The sequence below is a fragment of the Harpegnathos saltator genome, unplaced genomic scaffold, assembly GCF_003227715.2.
Source record: "Harpegnathos saltator strain DR-91 unplaced genomic scaffold, Hsal_v8.6 scaffold696, whole genome shotgun sequence".
In the NCBI taxonomy this organism is placed as follows: Eukaryota; Metazoa; Arthropoda; class Insecta; order Hymenoptera; family Formicidae; genus Harpegnathos; species Harpegnathos saltator.
Window position 1 is genome coordinate 434,243 of NW_020230533.1, and position 18,903 is coordinate 453,145.

The following is an 18,903-nucleotide window of genomic DNA, read 5'->3' on the forward strand; positions in this document are numbered from 1 at the left end:
AGAGAGAGGGCACACGTACGTTCGATCGCGAACGATATTATACGGCGGGATTAGAAGGAACCGGCCCGCGATTACGCGATGCAGCTTCGATAGTGGCTCGCTTTTGTGTCTCACCGACAAGTGAGTTACGCGCCGAGCGTCTTTATGTCGCCCACGCGATGCAGTAACTCGCACTTTGCGGTGAAAGCACCCGCGAGGAGGACGTGCGAAGACTCGTCGTGTCACTACGTGGCCGATGATGATTACGCGATGATGCAGCTCGATTACGAATCCGAAACTGGGCGAGCAGAGAAAAAGTAGCTGCCTCTCGACGAAAGGCGAAACGCCGCGTCCGCACCGATCGAAGCGGATGTTGAGCCAAAATGTTTCATCCGAGTGAAGATGAATCGACGAAGTAAACAGCTGACTAGACAATTATTTCTTCGGAGAGAACCAGTCTGTAATTGGTCAAAATGTATGCGTATAAATTAAGAGCTGTATTCTCTACTCTCTTGTTAAGCTGCATCCTTCTTTAGCACAATATATCACATACAAGTGAATCCTTGTTAAAATGAAGCAACGCTTGCGAGATTTGTTCAGTTCGGCTTGTGTACTTCTGTTTATGAGGTAGGATGAGATTCTCTCAACCCGCCTAAAGATACCATTAAATTCGGCCGGCTCTTTTCTGTCAAGGTATAATCGAATCGTGATTTATTCTACGGCTCTCTCCCTCTCTCTCTTTCTCTCTCTCTCTCTCTCTCTCTCTCTCTCTCTTTCTTTCTCTCTACTGACGACTTCGTACAACCTCGACATATCGAATGGAAAACAAAGCGAATGAGTTCGCCGTTGCAAGAGCGTTTACGACCTCTTCCATCCCGCAGGGTATTATTTCCTGCAGCTTTTCTGATATCATGCATAATTTATTAGGGATCACATCTCAGTGATTAGGAAAGTTCAGAGGTAGAAATAATCCGACCTATGGCTGTACAAACACAATTGCTTCTGCAACAGCTTTCCTTACTACGGAATGCAATCTCGCCTCGAACGGGATTGTATAAATTCGAATACCTGGTGTTGTCGTAAGAGGACGACTTCTCACGTTGAAATCTACTTTTTTTAGCAGAGAATTACTTTTCAGAGCGATATAATTGAGAATATATATATATATATATATCTGTTATCACGACAAGACGTGTGTCTTCACGCTAGAATAATTTCTCTTTTTATTTATCGTATTCATCAGTATCGTCCTTATTTATATCTCGTGAAAAATGGTATTTTAACCGAACGAGTCCCATTCAAATGGAAATACAAACCGACATTAGCGATTTCTTTTTTTCCTTTTTTTTTTCTTTTAACTACCAATGCCACCAAATGAGTCGAGAAACGCAGATATATCCGAGAGAGAGAGAGAGAGAGAGAGAGAGAGAGAGAGAGAGAGAGAGAGATCTCCTCGATCGCGGCTCGATCTCTTCTTCCTCTGCATCTCGACGATCTTCATCGTCGGCTAGAGCAACGCGAAATACACAGCACGCTGGTAGACATTACTCTACTTGCAGTATTTCACTTTCACTAACCCCGGCCTCCCACGAGCTGCTCATCTCCGCGAGAGATCCCCCGCCGGCAGGGCCCCTTCCCCTCTGAAGAAGGCCCCCTTCGGCCCCGCAGCGGGTCACTTACGTCGTCGTGAGGTCGTTCCACGGATGGCGCACCGCTTATGGGTAGTGATGGGCCCGCGCTAGATCCGTCCCCGCTATTTCGGACCGAACCTGTCGATATTTACTTTAAGTAATCACTTAATGGCGGGTCGAGGAGAGACGAGGTCCAGGTCAGCCGGCACTCTTACTTTTAGACCCGGTCCATAACACACATTGCACCATAACGAGAGAACATAACGCATACGTAATTAAAGTACAACGAAACAATTAAGATACACGTTACATCCATATCGCACGCGTTCGATAACAAAATTCCCCGAATCACGTCGCGTTAACATAAACAGCCTGTAGTTAGTAGTAGCGACGCCCGTGAAATTCCGGTGAGATTCGCCGCAGGCGTATTGATCATCAGCGAGGAAGGCGCCGAACACGCAACAATAATATTTGAGATTTATACCCAGCTACTTCTTCACGAGAGGCGCAATCTGTTGTCAGCGCAGAAAAAGTGACACGAAATTCCCTTCCTGGCCTGACGGACAGAAGGGGTCAGCGCGGAGACGTCGCGTCCTCGTCTCTCCCACGGTTTCCAGGAGCGCGGACGATCCGCGCGAAAGGATCAATCCCATCGCTATTCGCGGTTTCGCGTGCTTCCCCACCTCCGGGCGTCCCGGGAGGAACAGAGGAAAAAAGGGGGCTCGATCTGGAGGAGGTCGAAGGATGAGCGCGCGAGCATCCCTGGTGGGGGCGTATCAACACTCGGGGTGCTATCCAAGGATATATATGCCGACCAAGTTACTTCCACCATCAGTCACTGTCCTGACTTACCTGCACTGCGGTGTGTTTTGTACGTACGGATCGGTCGGGTGAGTCCACGACACGACACTTCATCCCCCTAAGACCCACCGTTCTCGCGCGTCTTCGCTCGTCCGCAAGTTTTCTCGCGTCTGTCGCGCCAATTGCCGACTCTTTTTCGGACCAGTGCTTTTTATCTCCCTCTCTCTCTCTCTCTCTCTCTATTTTTCTCTCTTTCGCGCTCTTTCTCGGCCCAGGGACGTTTGACTTCTCTCTCTCGTTTTTCTCTTGTTTTTCGTTCCTTTCTCCGTGTGCATCTTCAACGTGGCACCGATAACACGCACGAATGACTCGACGAAGGTTTCGCAGCTCGCTGCGCAACGCGCGCGCAGGGGTTCGGACGATCGCAGTGTTTTGAAGTAATACGGTCAGTGAGTTCCATTCGAGCGTACCTCCAAGTTCCATTTTCTGTATTTTGTAAATATGATTAATACATCACCCCCGTGGGAGATCCCGTGCGGAAACGGACGGTGTGAGCTGCGACAGCGGTACACGCGTATAATCAACGGAAAGGAATCGATACTCGAGTTATCGTAATCATGAAACACGCTTGGGAAACGCCAAAATTTGCCCTCTTCAGCATGGTGACGTTAACATACGGTTCCCGGCGGTATTTTTACGGTCTCACGGTAGTACGCAACCGAGTCGATGTTCGATGTCGGATTTTTACACGCAAGTCCGCTTAACATTTCTCAACTACCCGCGGATTTCTCACTGACAACTTTTTACTATTATTAATTTCCATTGAGGGAACATCTTTCACGATTCTATCTGTGTCCGCGCTGTGTCTCGATCCCGGCGTCCGTGTCATTTGCGCAGAGAGTTTCAATGGCGCGCGATGATTCGCATGAAAATCTGTGAAAATGCATCTCCCGGCGTCGACATTTTGTCATCTCACGCGAACGTGATTTTCAAAGTTGCGCTAATAACTCGTTATCACACGTTGCCGCGCATGTGGAAGAAATAATGTATCGGCGATCGCGTTGCTCTTTTTCAGACTCGCCCGCTCTTTTGGGGGTGCTCGCGCCAGCAAATATGCGGCCACGCTTGCTCTGGATCGGTAAGACCTGACTGATATTGATTGAGATATCGAGCGCGTCCCGCGCGGCACACGGCTTCATCTCATACAATCATCCGATGTGGTAATCGAGTTATTACGTTATAACATCGCTCTCGGGTAAGCACACGGGTCGAGCGGAGGGCGGGGGAGGAGGGGGGGGGGAGGGGAGGCAGGAGCTAACGAAGGGAAAAAGGAAAAAAGCGACGACGCACAAGAAATCCACCACGCGGCAGTGTCGGTCGGTTTTCCTGCGGAGAAAACAGAAAGATTAGCGCGCAGGCAGAGATTGCAGTGTCGAGGATAGGAAAAGAAAGTTTGCAATCTGTGACGTGTCCCAGCAGCGGCAAGTACAACCTTCGTCTCGATAATCGAAGGAGATGAAATGTCCCCAAGCTGATTGTTAGGCAATTCCACGCGGCGACTTTACCCGGCGTCCGTCGAATTATCGTGCCGTATAAGTTCTCTCACCTATTACGCGCCACGTAATCAATATGGCATGCTTTGACAATGCTCTCGGGCGCTGCTCGCTGCGGCAGCTGTAGATTATTTAACGGAAAACGAATCACGGTTGGCCGTCGCAATCGCGAACGTGACAGCATGCTCTGCCGGCATCTCGGTCTCAGATGCGTATTAGATAGGCCTGGCGAAACAAAGAGGACCTCATACTCTCTTTCTTGCGGAATCTTTGTCGCCTCGTTGTCTCGTGCACATTTGCAGAATAATGTTCCCTCTTTTTTTTCCGAAAGGACAGACAATGTGCGTCTGTCCGACTTATATAATTATCATTTGAATATAATAGCCGAGTGCGCGCGGAGAGACACAATTTTTCGTTATTTTCTTTTTTTTTCTTTTTTTCGCCAGATGGTTCTTCTCGGGAAATGTAATATCTCGGGTTGTAATATAAGCGGAATTTTGATCATTCCCGTGGAATTCACAGTGACACGTTTCAACATCTCGATTTGTAACACGGCGGGCCTCAAATTTCGACCGGAAACTTCTCGCGCAAGGTCTACGACATTTTTTCGTAACATCCTCTAATTAAAACGAATTCGAGATAAGCGCGCGCGCCGCCGCCGCCGCCGCCGCCGACTGGTATTGTTTTCCAGCGCACTTTTACGTATTACGGGGTCACCCTTTACGCTTACGATCATCCGTACTTAAAATAAAGGTCAAGTGTATGCAGCGTGCCGTGTTAGCGCAACTGTTATCGCCTTCCTTTTTCTCGTGAATCTCCAAAACGGACAAGCGCCAACGCGGAGATCGCGAATGCGAATGAGAAGAGCGGGCTTCCGGCTGGAAACGAAGGAATGTCCGAGAATCTGTCCGTTCGCTGTCGAATCACCGGGAAAACCCGCGAGAAGCGAACGTGTTCCGCCGCGCCGGTCTTGCGGAAAATGCGCAGATCTTTCCTGCGAGCGAGGGAGACGCCGAAATGCACAAATCCGCGCAGAAATTCGGAGATACGACCCAAGTTAACGGGTCAAGTTGAGCCGTTTCCGCTGTGCAGCTTCCCCTCGGGCAAGTTACGTCAATACTCTGACGCGATCGTGCAATGCTAGTGTAACCACGTAACGGTCAAAGATCCTCTCGAACGATGCATCGAGTACCGTGCTCGGATTATCTTCGTAGATCACGCGAGGCTCGGCCGCATCTTGATCTCCGTCCCATTGTTTCGAGGTAACCAAAACCGAGGCTATCAACCGGCAACAGGAAGATGTAGGGATAATGGCGCGGCGATATTGTTGTACCTGAGATAGCCTTTTGGTGGAAGTGTGTGCGGCGTGGCGGTTATGCTGTAGCAAAAGGGAAAAAGCGCTGGCAAAATGATTTCCAACGGCCCCCACGTGCGCGGCACGTTGACGAGGATACGCAAACGAGGTTCTTCTGCTACTGCAGTTACGCTTAAGGGACTTGGAGAGTCAGATTGCTGAAACATCGTGCTTGTTTTCGATAATATTTTGTGACGAGCTGAATAAATGTGCAAGAATGAAAATTTTAGGTACAGTTATACAACATACGAAGAATAGAAAAATTTTGTTTATCAACAAATACTCATACAAATACACGATATATATAGCTGAAATATACTCTCCTTTTTTTTTCAAGTTGTCGTTTTTATGTCGCAGTAATAATCTCGGCTCTCAATGATCCGATCAGAGCGAATTTTAGCTAGAAATCTTAAGGAGGCTTATTATTATCCGGTAAACCACTACAAAAAAAAAAATCGAACGAAATTGGCAGCTATTATTAGGAAAAAACTATTGTTAAGAAAAAATCCAAATTTTTCAGTTCTTTTATAATAAAAAATTAATATCTGGAAATAAAGTATTTTGACATAATTGTCCATGGTTCATCCGAGAGCCAGATGAACAAATATTATTGCTTTAAAATTTCAAATCGATACGAAGCTCAATTTCGGAGAAATCATTGCAAACAATAATCGAACGATAAAAACGCGTTTCGAGAAAAACGCGTTTAAAATTTAAGTGGAAGTATATCTATATGAGTATTTGTTAATAAACAAAATTTTTCCACTCTTCATATGTTATATAAATATATCAAAAATTTTCATTCTTGCACATTTATTCAGTTCGTCACAAAATATTATCAAAAACAAGCACGATTTTTCTGTAATCTGACCCTCCAGTCCCCTAAACGGTTCGATTCGGTCTGCCGAAGTCGCCGCCGCAAAATTAGCCGCGTTCCTCGACGAAAAATCTGGAGTCGAATCGCAGCGACCGGCGGCAGTTTTGCCAGCGTCCGTCTTCCCCCGCCAACAGTGAGATTTGCAAATAAACGTTGCTAATCACTGGAACGTCGAGTGGCAATTCGCGGTTCTCTTGATACAAAATTCAGACTTGCCCTGCGGCAAGCGTGTCGCATTGTGTAAATGACTCGGGTTATTTCAATTATGAACGGCTGTCTCGCTTTATATTCCGCTAAATTTTCGCGATTAGCCGGGAAAATAGAAATGTTGCTCGGCGACACAGATTCGCCTGAATTACCTGCGTGGCGCGCGGCGCCAGCCGGTTATTATTTAAAGCGCGGAGGTCGTGTCAATCGTATTTGCCAAGTTCCGCTCATTAATCTACGTCCGAGGTAAAGTCACCATTAAATCTTAATCTATCAATGTCAAATCGACTCTGGACATATCAATGCCCAGCTCGCTTGATAATTACACCCAACCGCCGTGAATGATATTCCTCGTGATAACAGGAAAAACCAATCAAGATTTTTACAATTCATCCCGCCACACTTCCTTTCGCGTCGTTTCCACGTCATTTGCTAAAGCCGTTTCCGATAGTCACACACAGCTTGGACGTGTCGCGAGGTTGCCCAAGAGATTACAAGCGACTCGACGATAGTCACTTTTCAGTTTTCACAGTTAAAATGTATTAAAGATCCAAGAAACACGGCAGAGATTTCATCTCGACATCAACGCGATATCGACGTGAAATAATGATCGTGTCTCACACTCGAACGCAGCGGCGCGACGCGGCGCGCTCTGAAATATTATACTCGCGTGACAGGTATTTGCCAAACTCCCGGAGGAGAGCTTGAGATCGCAATCTCGATCTCCTCTCGCATGCCCAGCAACCAGACTTCTGTATCTGCTTAACAAGTAGCTTGCGTGATCCGCGGACCAGCATGACGGTGTCATTGCGAAAACGCGTACGGGAGTCTACAATTCTCGTGTAACACCACGCACTCCTGAGGCACGTTCGTGCCGCTCGCCTCTCTTCCTCTCTCCCTCGCTCTCTCTCTCTCTCTCTCTCTCTCTCTCTCTCTCCCTCTCTCTCCCCCTCTCTCTCTCTCTCTCTCTCTCGCTCACGCGCGCACGATCCTTCCCTACCACGCTCCTTGTCTCTCTTCATTTACGCTTTTTGATGCGATTTACGTACGGCCAAGCGTGCGAAGAACTCCCGGCTTCTCCGTGCCTACACTCTAAGCGCGCTCGACAATGCTCCTTAATTAATTAGACGGGAAGTTATGTCAGAGATTTTTCAAGACACATTTCTCTTGTGTGAGACTCGCACGCAACCTCCCGTCATCGCGACGAATTGCGCTGGTTGCCGGCGGCGCGGCGGCGGCTGAGCGTAGGCGGGCATTAAGTCTTTGACACTCGGGTTAATTGACGTCGCGGTAAAAATTCTCCTCGAGTGTAATGGTACTTTAATGAGATGGCCGTTGTCCAAGCGTGTCGTTTAAACATTCGCCGTGGTGTGTGGCCGAAAATAATACCGCCTTGTTTCCACTTGTTTCAGTTTTGCTGGTTGTCGCTCGTACGGCTTTGGTAAGTGACACCATACTTTGCTCACCGGTTGTATCGTTGAGAAGTCGACGACGATTTTAAGAGAAGAGCATTTTCCGCGAAACCTTTACATTCTTGCAAATATTTGTGCGATGTTGATAAAAGCGCGAGTTTTCTCACGAATCCGATTTAATATGCGGCCGCTCGGGCTGCTCACACTCAATCTCGTACGAATTCGTTTCGAGTACGTTTCGTGCTCACTTTCTGCTTATCCTTAAGCAGCGTGTCAGCTCTGCATAAATCAACGCGATGCGGTAAATTTAATTTTTCGCGATCAACACATCTTACTCCCCCTTTGGCGTCTTGCAAAATAGCATTTTCGGTTGCGCAAGTTTAAGCACTCTCATATTAATCGGTCGTGACTGCGCTGTTGTAACCTGCACGATCACAATGATCGAGAGTACGAAGACGCTCCTTCGGACATTTCCACGAGCACGATTCCTGCGATGTCGGAATCCATAAATCTGATATAATTAATCGTTCAAGGGTATCGCGATCCCAACGGATGGTACAACGTTACACGATACCGAACACAGTAACTCGTGACATAGTAACTCTACAACAAACAGAATGCACACAATGTTGAATCAATGAGTATTACTTTTATCTTATCAATATATCACTTAAACTGCAATCAAAATATCAATTTGGGCATCAAATATCCCGACAATAAAATTACGTGAATCCATTTTCTCAAAGAAAGCTTTATGAAATTGATAACAGACTCAACTTGTATGTATTTATCGAGCGACTCTGCGAATATTTTATTCAATCTTATAGGCTGACGAGGGCTATGATTATCCCAGACCATCAAAACCGTTTATACCAGGTGGCCCGGGTGGAGGTCCCGGTACTGGAGGATTTCCAAGTCCACCCGGTGGATATCCATCGGGCGGTGCACCTGGTGTCCCCGGGGGTCCTGGTGAACCTGGCGGACCTGGAAAACCTGGAGGTTTCCCGGGTGGCGGACCAGGACCATCGGGCTTTCCAGGTGGACGTCCAGGAGGTACTCAACCGGGTGGGCAACAACCCGGGGGATTTCCATCGGGCCAAGGACCTTCTGGTGGTTACCCAAGTGGACGACCCTCTATTCCATTTCCGAGCGGTGAACCGACAGGTGGCGGATATCCTGGTAGCCGACCTGGTGGCCAAAGACCAGGGAGCTTTCCCTCAGGTCAAGGACCAAGCGGAGGTTATCCCGGCGGACAAGCTCCTGGAGGTTATCCCGGTGGAGAGCAGAAGCCTAGTGGGCCGGGAGGTGGATATCCTGGTAGAGAGCCAGGCGCTGGTTATCCAGGAGGTGCTCAGAGACCTGGCGGTGGTACAGGTCCTCAGGGACCAGGCGGGTATCCAGGTCCAGGAGGACCAAGCGGCCCTCAAGGTCCTGGAGGTCAGCAAGGCCCAGGTGGAACATCTACCGGTGGTTACCCTGGTACTAGACCAGGTTCTCAAGGGCCAGGAGGCTATCCAAGTGGGCCAGGTACATAAAAATCGTATAGAGAACAAAGCTCTTTTAAATTAATATTCCAATGAGGATATACAGGGTGTCTCAGAACTTTGGAACACGAGCTCCGTAGGGACATAGGGCTAAGTGAGAGGAACAAAAGAGTCCTCTACCATAATGTGAAAATCGTAATAGGTTTTTAGTAATAATCGCGTAAAGTTTGGTGTTTTCCATGCCCATCCACGGCCTATAGACGCTCCGCGGCAAGCTGTGTACGTAGGGACTGAGCGATAACGCGTCTCGCGCTGTCTGTCACGATGGGGTGTTAGCGCTTTGACGCCGTGCGAGCCGTTCAACGCGAGCTGCGTTATCGCTCAACCCCCACGCACACAGCTTGCCGCGGAGCGTCTATGGGCCGTGGATGGGCGTGGAAAACGCCAAACTTTACGCGGTTATTACTAAAAAACTATTACGATTTTCACATTATGATAGAGGACTTTTCTGTTCCTCTCACTTAGCCCTATGTCCCTACGGAGCTCGTGTCCCAAAGTTCTGAGACACCCTGTATATGTTATATAAATTACAAAAATATCGTCAAAAATTGCTAATATTTCTAGCATTAGGTTATACTTCTTGATTGAAATATCAATTTATTTGGATCACACCAATGATGAAATATGTTTAAATTTAACAAAATATATTAAACCCAAAGAAATTATTCTTTATGTACAGGAACTCAAGGTCCAGGAGGTTATCCAAGTGGACCGGGAGCGCAAAAACCAGGAGGTTATCCAAGTGGTCCAAGACCACAGGGACCAGGGGGCTATCCAAGTGGACCCGGAACACAAAGACCAGGAGCACAGAAACCAGGCTATCCAAGTGGCCCAGGACCACAAGGACCAGGAGGCTATCCAAGTGGCCCAGGACCACAAGGACCAGGAGGCTATCCGAGTGGTCCGGGACCACAAGGGCCAGGAGGCTATCCGAGTGGTCCGGGACCACAAGGGCCAGGAGGCTATCCGAGTGGTCCGGGACCACAAGGGCCAGGAGGCTATCCAAGTGGTCCAGGACCACAAGGACCAGGAGGCTATCCAAGTGGCCCGGGACCACAAGGGCCAGGAGGCTATCCAAGTGGGCCAGCGACACAAAGACCAGGAACACAACGGCCGGGAGGTTATCCGAGTCCAGGATCACAAGGACCAGGAGGATATCCAAGTGGACAAGTTCCGCAAGGACCAGGCGGTTTCCCAAGTGGACCAGACACTGGTTTCCCTATAGGACCTGGAGGACCTGGTGGACCTGGAGGACCTGGAGGACCTGGTGGACCTGGAGGACCTGGGGGACATGGAGACACCGGAGAATATCACGGTGATGAAGGAACATACGACGAAGGAGATTACTCGGCTATTCCAGGAGAACCTGGTCGCGATTATCCTATATATAGTGATATTCCGGAGACCAGCTTCAGTTGCGATGCTCAACAATTCCCCGGTTATTACGCCGATGTGGAAGCTCAGTGTCAAGTTTTTCACATATGTGTCAACAATAAGACCTACGATTTCCTTTGTCCGAACGGAACAATCTTCCATCAGCAATTCTTTGTCTGTGTTTGGTGGAATCAATTCGATTGTAACTCCGCGCAAAGCTTTTACTACTTGAATGAAAATCTGTACGATTATAATATAATGGGAGCACCAGGCCAAGGATTCCCAGGAATTGAAGGACCATTAGGGCCTGCTGGACCTGGTACATATCCAGGGGGTCCAGGAGGCCCAAGAGGGCCAGGAGGTCCGAGTGGTCCAGGTGGACCAAGCGGCCCAGGTGGTCCAAGTGGTCCGGGTGGTCCAAGTGGTCCCAGCTATCCAGGTGGTCCGCAACATCCTGGAGGTTATCCAGAAGGACCGTCAGGCAGACCAAGCGGACCTGGTTTCCCAGGACGACCAGGAGGTCCATCTGGTCCAGGTTATCCTGGCCCAGGACCACAAGGTCCATCAGGCCCTGATTATCATGGTCCAGGACCGCAAGGTCCATCAGGTCCTGGTTATCCTGGTCCAGGACCGCAAGGTCCATCAGGTCCTGGTTATCCTGGTCCAGGACCGCAAGGTCCGTCAGGTCCTGGTTATCCTGGTCAAAGACCGCAAGGTCCATCAGGTCCTGGTTATCCTGGGCAAAGACCGCAAGGTCCATCAGGTCCTGGTTATCCTGGTCAAAGACCGCAAGGTCCATCAGGTCCTGGTTATCCTGGCCCAGGTCCATCAGGTCCAGGTTATCCTGGCCCAGGATCGCAGGGTCCATCTGGTCCCAGCAGGCCAGGACCCGGATATTTAAGTCCTCCGTCAGGACCGTCAGGACCTCAAGGCCCTCAAGGACCTCAAGGACCATCAAGACCTCAAGGCCCTCAAGGGCCAGGAGGATATCCTGGGAGACCTCAGGAACCATCGGGTCCTACCGGACCGACGAGACCTCAAGGACCGAGTGGTCCTGGCGGTTATCCGGGACCAAGCGGACCGTCTCCGGGATATCCAGGTAGTCAAGGATCTCAGGGACCAAGAGGACCGCAGGGTCCAGGTGCTTATCCGGGCCCAAGTGGACCCGGTGGTCGACCACAAGGACCTAGTGGACCAGAAGGATATCCTCCCAGCGGTAGACCAAGCGGTCCGTCATTCCCACCTGGACCAGGTGGACCGTCCGGACCAGGAGGTATCCCAGGAAAACCTCAAAATGGGTCACCTTTCCCGCCACAGGGCCCCTCAAAACCAGATCGTGAGTACTTGCCGCCAAGGGCTGGATAATCGTGAATCTAAACGCTCCAGCCGGTATCCAACAACGACTCCCACCGTTGTTAATGCTGGATGACACGTGTAAATACGAGCCTCTTTACCTGTGTAATCTAAGTGATATCGGTTATTCGCATTGCATTCACTTTTACGTATAGAGAATTCAACTATTCTGCTTGCGCGTTTATTCATCTTGAGGTTTCCGCGTTACCCAATTAAAAGTTTATATGATCAAGGTTATTTGTTTCACCCATATTTCACGCTCCAGGGAAATAAACTAGGAAAAGTATATTGTTTTACAAGAACATACACAAATTACATGGTGGATTCCTCTTCGTTTGATTTTTTATTAAACTTGAATGCGCTTCACTGCATTTGGCTTATTTTGAACATTATAATATTATGTTGAAAGCGAATGCAATCAATTCGACGGAAACCTTACGATGAAAGTATGAGTAAATAATATTAAGATACATACGCTGGATGTATTCGTCAATGTTTGATTCAACTCTACAAATTCAAGTATTACAAAATTAAGCACATTCGGTTTTTATCAATTATTGTTATATACAATATATATATACAATTGAACGTTACGCTGAAAGCCATTTCGTTATAATTGGCATCTATGTGTAGTAAAGAGACACTTATTGACGTTATTATTGGTAATGATATTATCAATTTTCAATACAGTAATTATAAAGATTATTAGAGTATCGTAATAATGCGCACAAATGAGCGTTGATGGATACATGCAGTTTTTAAGTATTACAACACGACGTATTTATTTATTCAGCTTTAATAAAAATATGAACGTTATCATTACGACTTTACTGTCAAAAAGAGACCAACCGGCCGTCATGCGGATGTCATCGATACACGGATTCTTGTACAATTAGAGTTATTAATTGAACCTAATTGAACGCTTGGAAGCATAATCAAACGTCACGCATATTTTAAGGCAATTTCCTGTCTTATACAAAGTGTCATATAATTGCACAATTTCAAGGCGATTACTTCGTCGCTCACGGTCTGTCAAGCGCAAAACCGCCAACACACACGCGCGCGCATACACACACAATGACATTTCTAACGATCTGTGCGACGTACATTGTTAGTTTGATCCGAGAGGGAGAGCTGCATGTGTATCTGTAAGATTACAAAATAGTATTCCTTAGGAAGTAATTTACGAACGAATTATAGAGATATGAAAATTTCCACGGCGGAGCTAATCTTCTTCATAGGAACATTGTACACGAGCACTACCGCGAGACATGTAATATGTCGGACGTAACCTTCCGACAGACGTAGCCTGACTATCGATTCCGATCAAATTTCGCGTCCATGGAAGCACCGTGTCCGGTGCACACGCGCTATTCTAATTGTTACACGCTAGCGCGTTCAGAGAATAATCGCGTCCAGAGAGAGAATCCGATTTCCCGATTTAAACAGCATATCATTGTCATATACGTAGTTAAGCAACGCATGACATAATTATATATATATATATATATACACATATATATATATATATATATATATATATATACGCATATACATACATACTTATATATTTTTTATAACAATGGTTTGAGACTCCTACGTGGGATGCCATTATGTATATTTTATGCGCGAAATAAAGGAAACACCTTTGCAAGAATTATGTCGCGTCTCTATTCACTATACGTCGCGCGGGTTACTCAAACAGCCCGCGCCAGACGCGCCGGGCACACACGCGCGTTACTACATATCGCCTTTCCCTTTCCCCTCATTACTATAATTAGTCATTTGAAATTGTTCGCGTCGGAGGAGGTTACATAAATTCGTACGCGGTCTACGTGCGATCATCGTTTCGCGATTTATAGTTGCGTGGATTTCGCAAGCCTCCTCCACTGTCTCTCTACGCGCGTCTACCCGCGTCTATCCGCGCGCGGAGTCATTCGACGGGCAAATGATTTTGCGGATTCCCATGGCAGTGACGTTACGTTGCGGGTAAACGTTGCGAGAAACCGGCAACCCACCGCCGCGGCATTCTCGCGCGCGTCTCAAATTGTCTGACATAGGTAACCGGGTCGTACGAAATGCCTCATCCCGCTTTCCACGTAGCCGTCGCGCCCGTCGCCCGTCGCCCGTCGCCCGTCGGGATTGTCCTGAGCGGCGAAACGAGCGACTCGATCATCGCGCTCACGTCACGGCACTCTGGAGCTGGAAATAATGGAAGTAAGCGCGCAAGTAATCAAAAGCGCAAACATCGGCGAAACGACCGGCCGGCGCGTTACGCCCGCGTTATCGCGCGAATAATCGCCGCCGCGGTAGCTCCGCTAATGAAAGGAGCTGTTTAAGCCGAGCCAATTAAGCTTTGCTCTGGAAAACGTGACTTCGGGCGAGATAACGAAGGTCAGTGGGCTAATTAACTACGCGTGCAAATTAAGTACATAATTCGCGCCGCGCGCAATCGGTACAGGTGTGTTTTGATAACGAGAACCGCGAGCGGATTTTCCCGCGCGTCGCGCGCTGCGGAGCCGACCGAGCGACGCCGCTTACAGAGTGTGTCGTCGCTGTCGGGCAAGATAATGGATTACATTTTGATAGAAGGCGTTTTTTCTGTCCCGCTGAAGCTCCCGTCTCGCTTCGTGTCGATGAAAGCGATGCCGAGGCAGCGCGTCTCGCGACGCTGCGTACGAAATAAAACTACCGGCGCGGTGTCGCTCTTAGGAATTAAAAAAAAAAAAAGACATGTATGTATATTAACGGAATATGGCGTCGCGGTTGAGCAACGGAACGGCGGCCGATTGCTCCATGTACGCTACAAGAGGAAGATTCTCGTCTCGACATAATTCTCCTCCCGTCAAGAAATTGTTCGCTCGCAGCATCCTTGCGCCGCTCTTTCGACCTAAATTCATCCTTAACGATCATACAAACTCAATTTCCACCAAAGCCCTCTGTTGCATCGCCGATTGCAGGGGGAGACTTTGAGCTATCCTGAATTTCCACCAGGCGAGAAGAATAATCTCGGTTTGTGCAACGAGGAGCTCTCCTTCTGCTCCTGCGAGCGACGGATTAGCGTCTGGCGCTCGCGGACGAGGGAAAAAATCCGCTTACATCAACGGATTTGTTTCTTGCCCGATGCACGTGCCGTGTAACTCCGTACGAAATATATTGAGCAAGCAGCCGAGACCTACCTGGCCTATCTTGATCGGTCGGAAAAGCCCGCGTTGTCCGAACATCCCCCCCCCCCCGAGAAGACGAGAGGCAGCCTCCCGCCCTCGGCTGCCGTTACATTAAGAAGCAGTCGAAAGGTTAGCGGTAGAAAATGCATAGCGTAATACATTATGAGTCAGCTCATGAATACATAATGGGCGAATCCAGTGCGAAGCGCGAATTCGGTTTCGTCAGCGGGCTCTCGTCGCGAGAGAGACGAGGGAGACGGTCTCTCGCTCGCGCTTATTCGGTGCAGCGCCGGCAAGGCGATGGTCGTGCGAAAAATGTGGAAATTAATGAGAAGGCGCCGCGAGCGCGCGCGCACGCGCGCGCGCGCACCCTGCAAATTACGGCGCAACGTGGCGCAATGCAACCTTGAGCGGCACGCGGGCCGTCGACGCTCATGAAAAGTAGACCATTAGAGCGGCGGATAGTGACGGATCACCTGTTAACAGAGCTGACTTACGACTCGACCTTTCGCAGCTGGTCCGCCGATTCCGCCGTAGGCACGTATAGCCGCATCGCCCGGCGTTACCTTGTCTATTTTCGCAGCGAGTGAGCGCGCACATGTGCTGCGGCGTCTCTTTCACCTTCGCTCCTCCTCTCCCGGCCGCCATTAGCCCCGTACGTGCGGTTAATTGGCGTGCGTAATTGAGCTCGCCTATGCATAAAGGCAATAACTAGCGAATCAGTCAAGCTAAGTAAATCCTGTTCGGGACGATTATATCAAGATGCGCGGGATTTACCGCTGTATCTGTTGTCGGCGCCGCTCCGCTGAGCGCGTTTCGTCCCCCCGCGAAAAGTACATCGAGGACCGAGGCGCACTGCAAAAGAAATGCAGGGAGGCGAAGTTAAGTAAAAAGCGTAGCGAGGCGGAGCGAAGCAAAGAGCGCGGCAAAGTAAAAGCAATAGTCTGAGACGGACGGAATCAACTGTCTGAGAGATATGGAAGGAAACGCTACTCCTGAGCGTTTAGGGTATCCTCGCGAGATGGAGAGGAAACAGGAGTCCCTGAGTGAGCTGCACTTTAAGCGACGTGTGGATTGATCCCGCTCTCGCAGAATCGCGGAAACGCGTGCGTACGTAAGTTGGCAGGATGAAAAGCCGACTCTCTCTCTCTCTCTCTCTCTCTCTCTCTCTCTTTCTCTCGGTTATCCGCTCGGCGCCCCGACGCTTTTGAGACCGAGGCGAAAAATATCAGCGCGTAATTGCGGCCTGACACTCGTCCGTCGCGAGTGGGACTTTACAGAATTAATAGGCCTTGCGTAACGCACGCAGCCGCACGCAGCTCAAAACGCAATCTTTTTTGCAATTTGCCCCTCGCAAACTGCGCGCGGGCTGCGCATCGCCCGATAGGCACGCCGAACAGAGAGAGAGAGAGAGAGAGAGAGAGGGGGGGGGGACGCGGTGATGACGAAATTTGTCAGCTCTTCAACTACCGGCTGCATTATTACATCTCCGTGATACGATACGGACGATGAAACTCGCTGTCACGGGAAATAGGACGAAAAACGGCGGGCGCAGCAGATGGCAGCGCGCGGCCGATATTGCGAGGCGCGCGATTTATGCAATTCCCGTAGACTGTAAATTGCAAATGACCACGTACTACAAGGAGGAGAGTGGGAGGCAGGGAGGAGGAGGAGGAGGAGGAGGGGGGGGGAGGAGAGCAACTCTCGGTTAAGGCAACTGGCCGTTGTAAATTTTGCGAATCGCAGAGCGACGCCGACGGAGCGACATTTGGCCTGCGGCCGTCGCCGTCGCAATCGACCGGGTTCGCTTCTCTCCTCCTCTCCTCCCTTTTTCTCGCCCCCCCTTTCCCACCTGCCGTAGGCGCGACAGGAGTAAAAACGCGCGCGTTGCACGAGGATGCGCCGTTGCGCAAGCCGCGCGGCCCAATCATCGCGGATAATGACGCACTGACCTCCCGGTTACGGATTCCCCCGTGCGAGACCGTCCACTCGAGACGGCCGAGGAGATTTTCCTCCGCTCGGAACGAGCCATAATACCGGCATTTTGTTAGGCTGAGAGTCACTTGGTAGTCGGCGACATTAATCTGCCGTGCGTGCGACGACTCAGCGCGGCTCCAAGTAAACGCGCTGCGAAATCGTCCTGCGGGCAGAGGACACGCGTAAGCGCGCGCGCACACACAGGTCGCAACTCGTCGGTGTTGGTGGACGGTGGACGGTAGTAACATTATGATGATCGGCACGATCAGAAAGGCCAAACGGGTTCCGATCGGGTGCGTGCAATTGCAAACGTCGCGCAGCGCGAGGCACCGCGCAACCGGTTCGTGGGGTCAGTAACCGTCATTGTCAGGGTCGCCCGCGTCCGCCGTGTTCGCGTAGTAGGCACATTGCCGGAGCGTGTAATTCGGTCGCCGCCGAATAACAGCATGTACCGCTACGGAACACACACGCGCACACACATACGCACATACGCACGCAATCAATGTCGGTCGACAAAGCGTGCAAAGCTCAAGGCACGGCCGGCACGTCGGGTTCGACTCGAGCGGGCCGAGAGATCGATTCGTGGGAGGAGAAGCCGGAAGACAGTCTCGCTTAGCGCGCGTGAGTAATGACGGATTGAGCAAGCGATATTATTTATAGCCTTCGGCGCCAAGCACTCGGCGCGCGGCCGAAATCGACCGGTACCTGGATTCACACTTTAATGCCATTTCCCAAGCGGGGGTCGCGATCCCCGAGAGAGGCCGAGGATTGCCTCGGCCTGCATGCACAAGCGCGGGGGAGTCGATATGATTGTAAATACACAGCCCCGCGCAACACCTTCAGACGGCTGATTAAAAGGGCGGCGCGGGCGTTCGCCGGGAAGACAAATATACGAGGGCGCGGCGGGTCTGCCCGCCTCGAAAGCAGCGCGATCGCGAAAATAAGATCTAATCGAAAGTGACGTTTTCATCGTGTTGGAAAAGAGAAGTGCTAAAGAGCGAGATATTTGGGCTTGCGGTTCTGTTGGATATTTCTTCGCTAAACTAAACTTGGCGGCTTAGGCTGGCGACTGGGCTGCGCAGTTTCATCGTTTCGTCGACGGCATTGTTGTTGACAGTCATTTTTCAGGGAGTTTAAGCAGAGACGGAAAGGAGCCGATAAGAACCGGCGCAAGATGCAGATTGGAGACTCGCTCCAGCCATGAACGAAAGGAGAAATAAGCATGAGAAACTGAGCTCCCTGAGAATGATCCTTCTCGGTCGTGTCATTCCGAGCGTCTTCGGTGGGAGAACCCTACGTTCCCTTGAAACTTTTCATCAATTTCCAACCAACGCAAACTTCTCGTCCGATCGGTCCACTCCCGCGGAGTGGATTCAGACGTAAACCGGAGTACGTTCTCCCTCCCCCTCCCTCTCTACGTTTGTAAAACACGTCTTCGCCGATTGGCGAACTCGGCAAAATTGATCTCGCGTCTCCGCAAAAGAATCATTCCGCCGCGATGACCCCGGCCTGAACCGCGAATTTCGTGACGAGTCCGACTGCGCGCAGCTTCGCTCGCTCGCTCGCTCATGTAAATCACTTATTGCCGTCGATCGAACTGTGACCCCTTCTGTGTATCGCCGCGGCATTCTTCCTCGAGCATCGCGCGCCGCTGCTGGAACGAGCCAGTGCCGA

General features: G+C 49.9%; 1 protein-coding gene across 1 annotated transcript; it reads left to right on the forward strand.

The window, feature by feature from the left end:
• The first annotated feature begins 2,449 nt into the window (after positions 1-2,449).
• Positions 2,450-13,562, forward strand: LOC105187766 (spidroin-2). The gene is made up of 5 exons (XM_025305455.1): positions 2,450-2,500; positions 3,487-3,549; positions 7,815-7,843; positions 8,642-9,341; positions 10,038-13,562. Exons 2-5 carry the CDS (start codon positions 3,525-3,527, stop codon positions 12,095-12,097), a joined length of 2,814 nt encoding a protein of 937 aa, XP_025161240.1. The 5' UTR covers positions 2,450-2,500; positions 3,487-3,524; the 3' UTR covers positions 12,098-13,562.
• The last annotated feature ends 5,341 nt before the right edge of the window (positions 13,563-18,903 follow it).

Excerpts from the sequence above, each read along its gene's own strand:
- LOC105187766 (XM_025305455.1), top strand. The coding sequence starts at position 3,525 with ATGCGGCCACGCTTGCTCTGGATCG. Across the intron at positions 7,844-8,641 it reads TTGTCGCTCGTACGGCTTTG|GCTGACGAGGGCTATGATTA; the intron begins GTAAGTGACACC and ends TCAATCTTATAG. Across the intron at positions 9,342-10,037 it reads AGGCTATCCAAGTGGGCCAG|GAACTCAAGGTCCAGGAGGT; the intron begins GTACATAAAAAT and ends CTTTATGTACAG.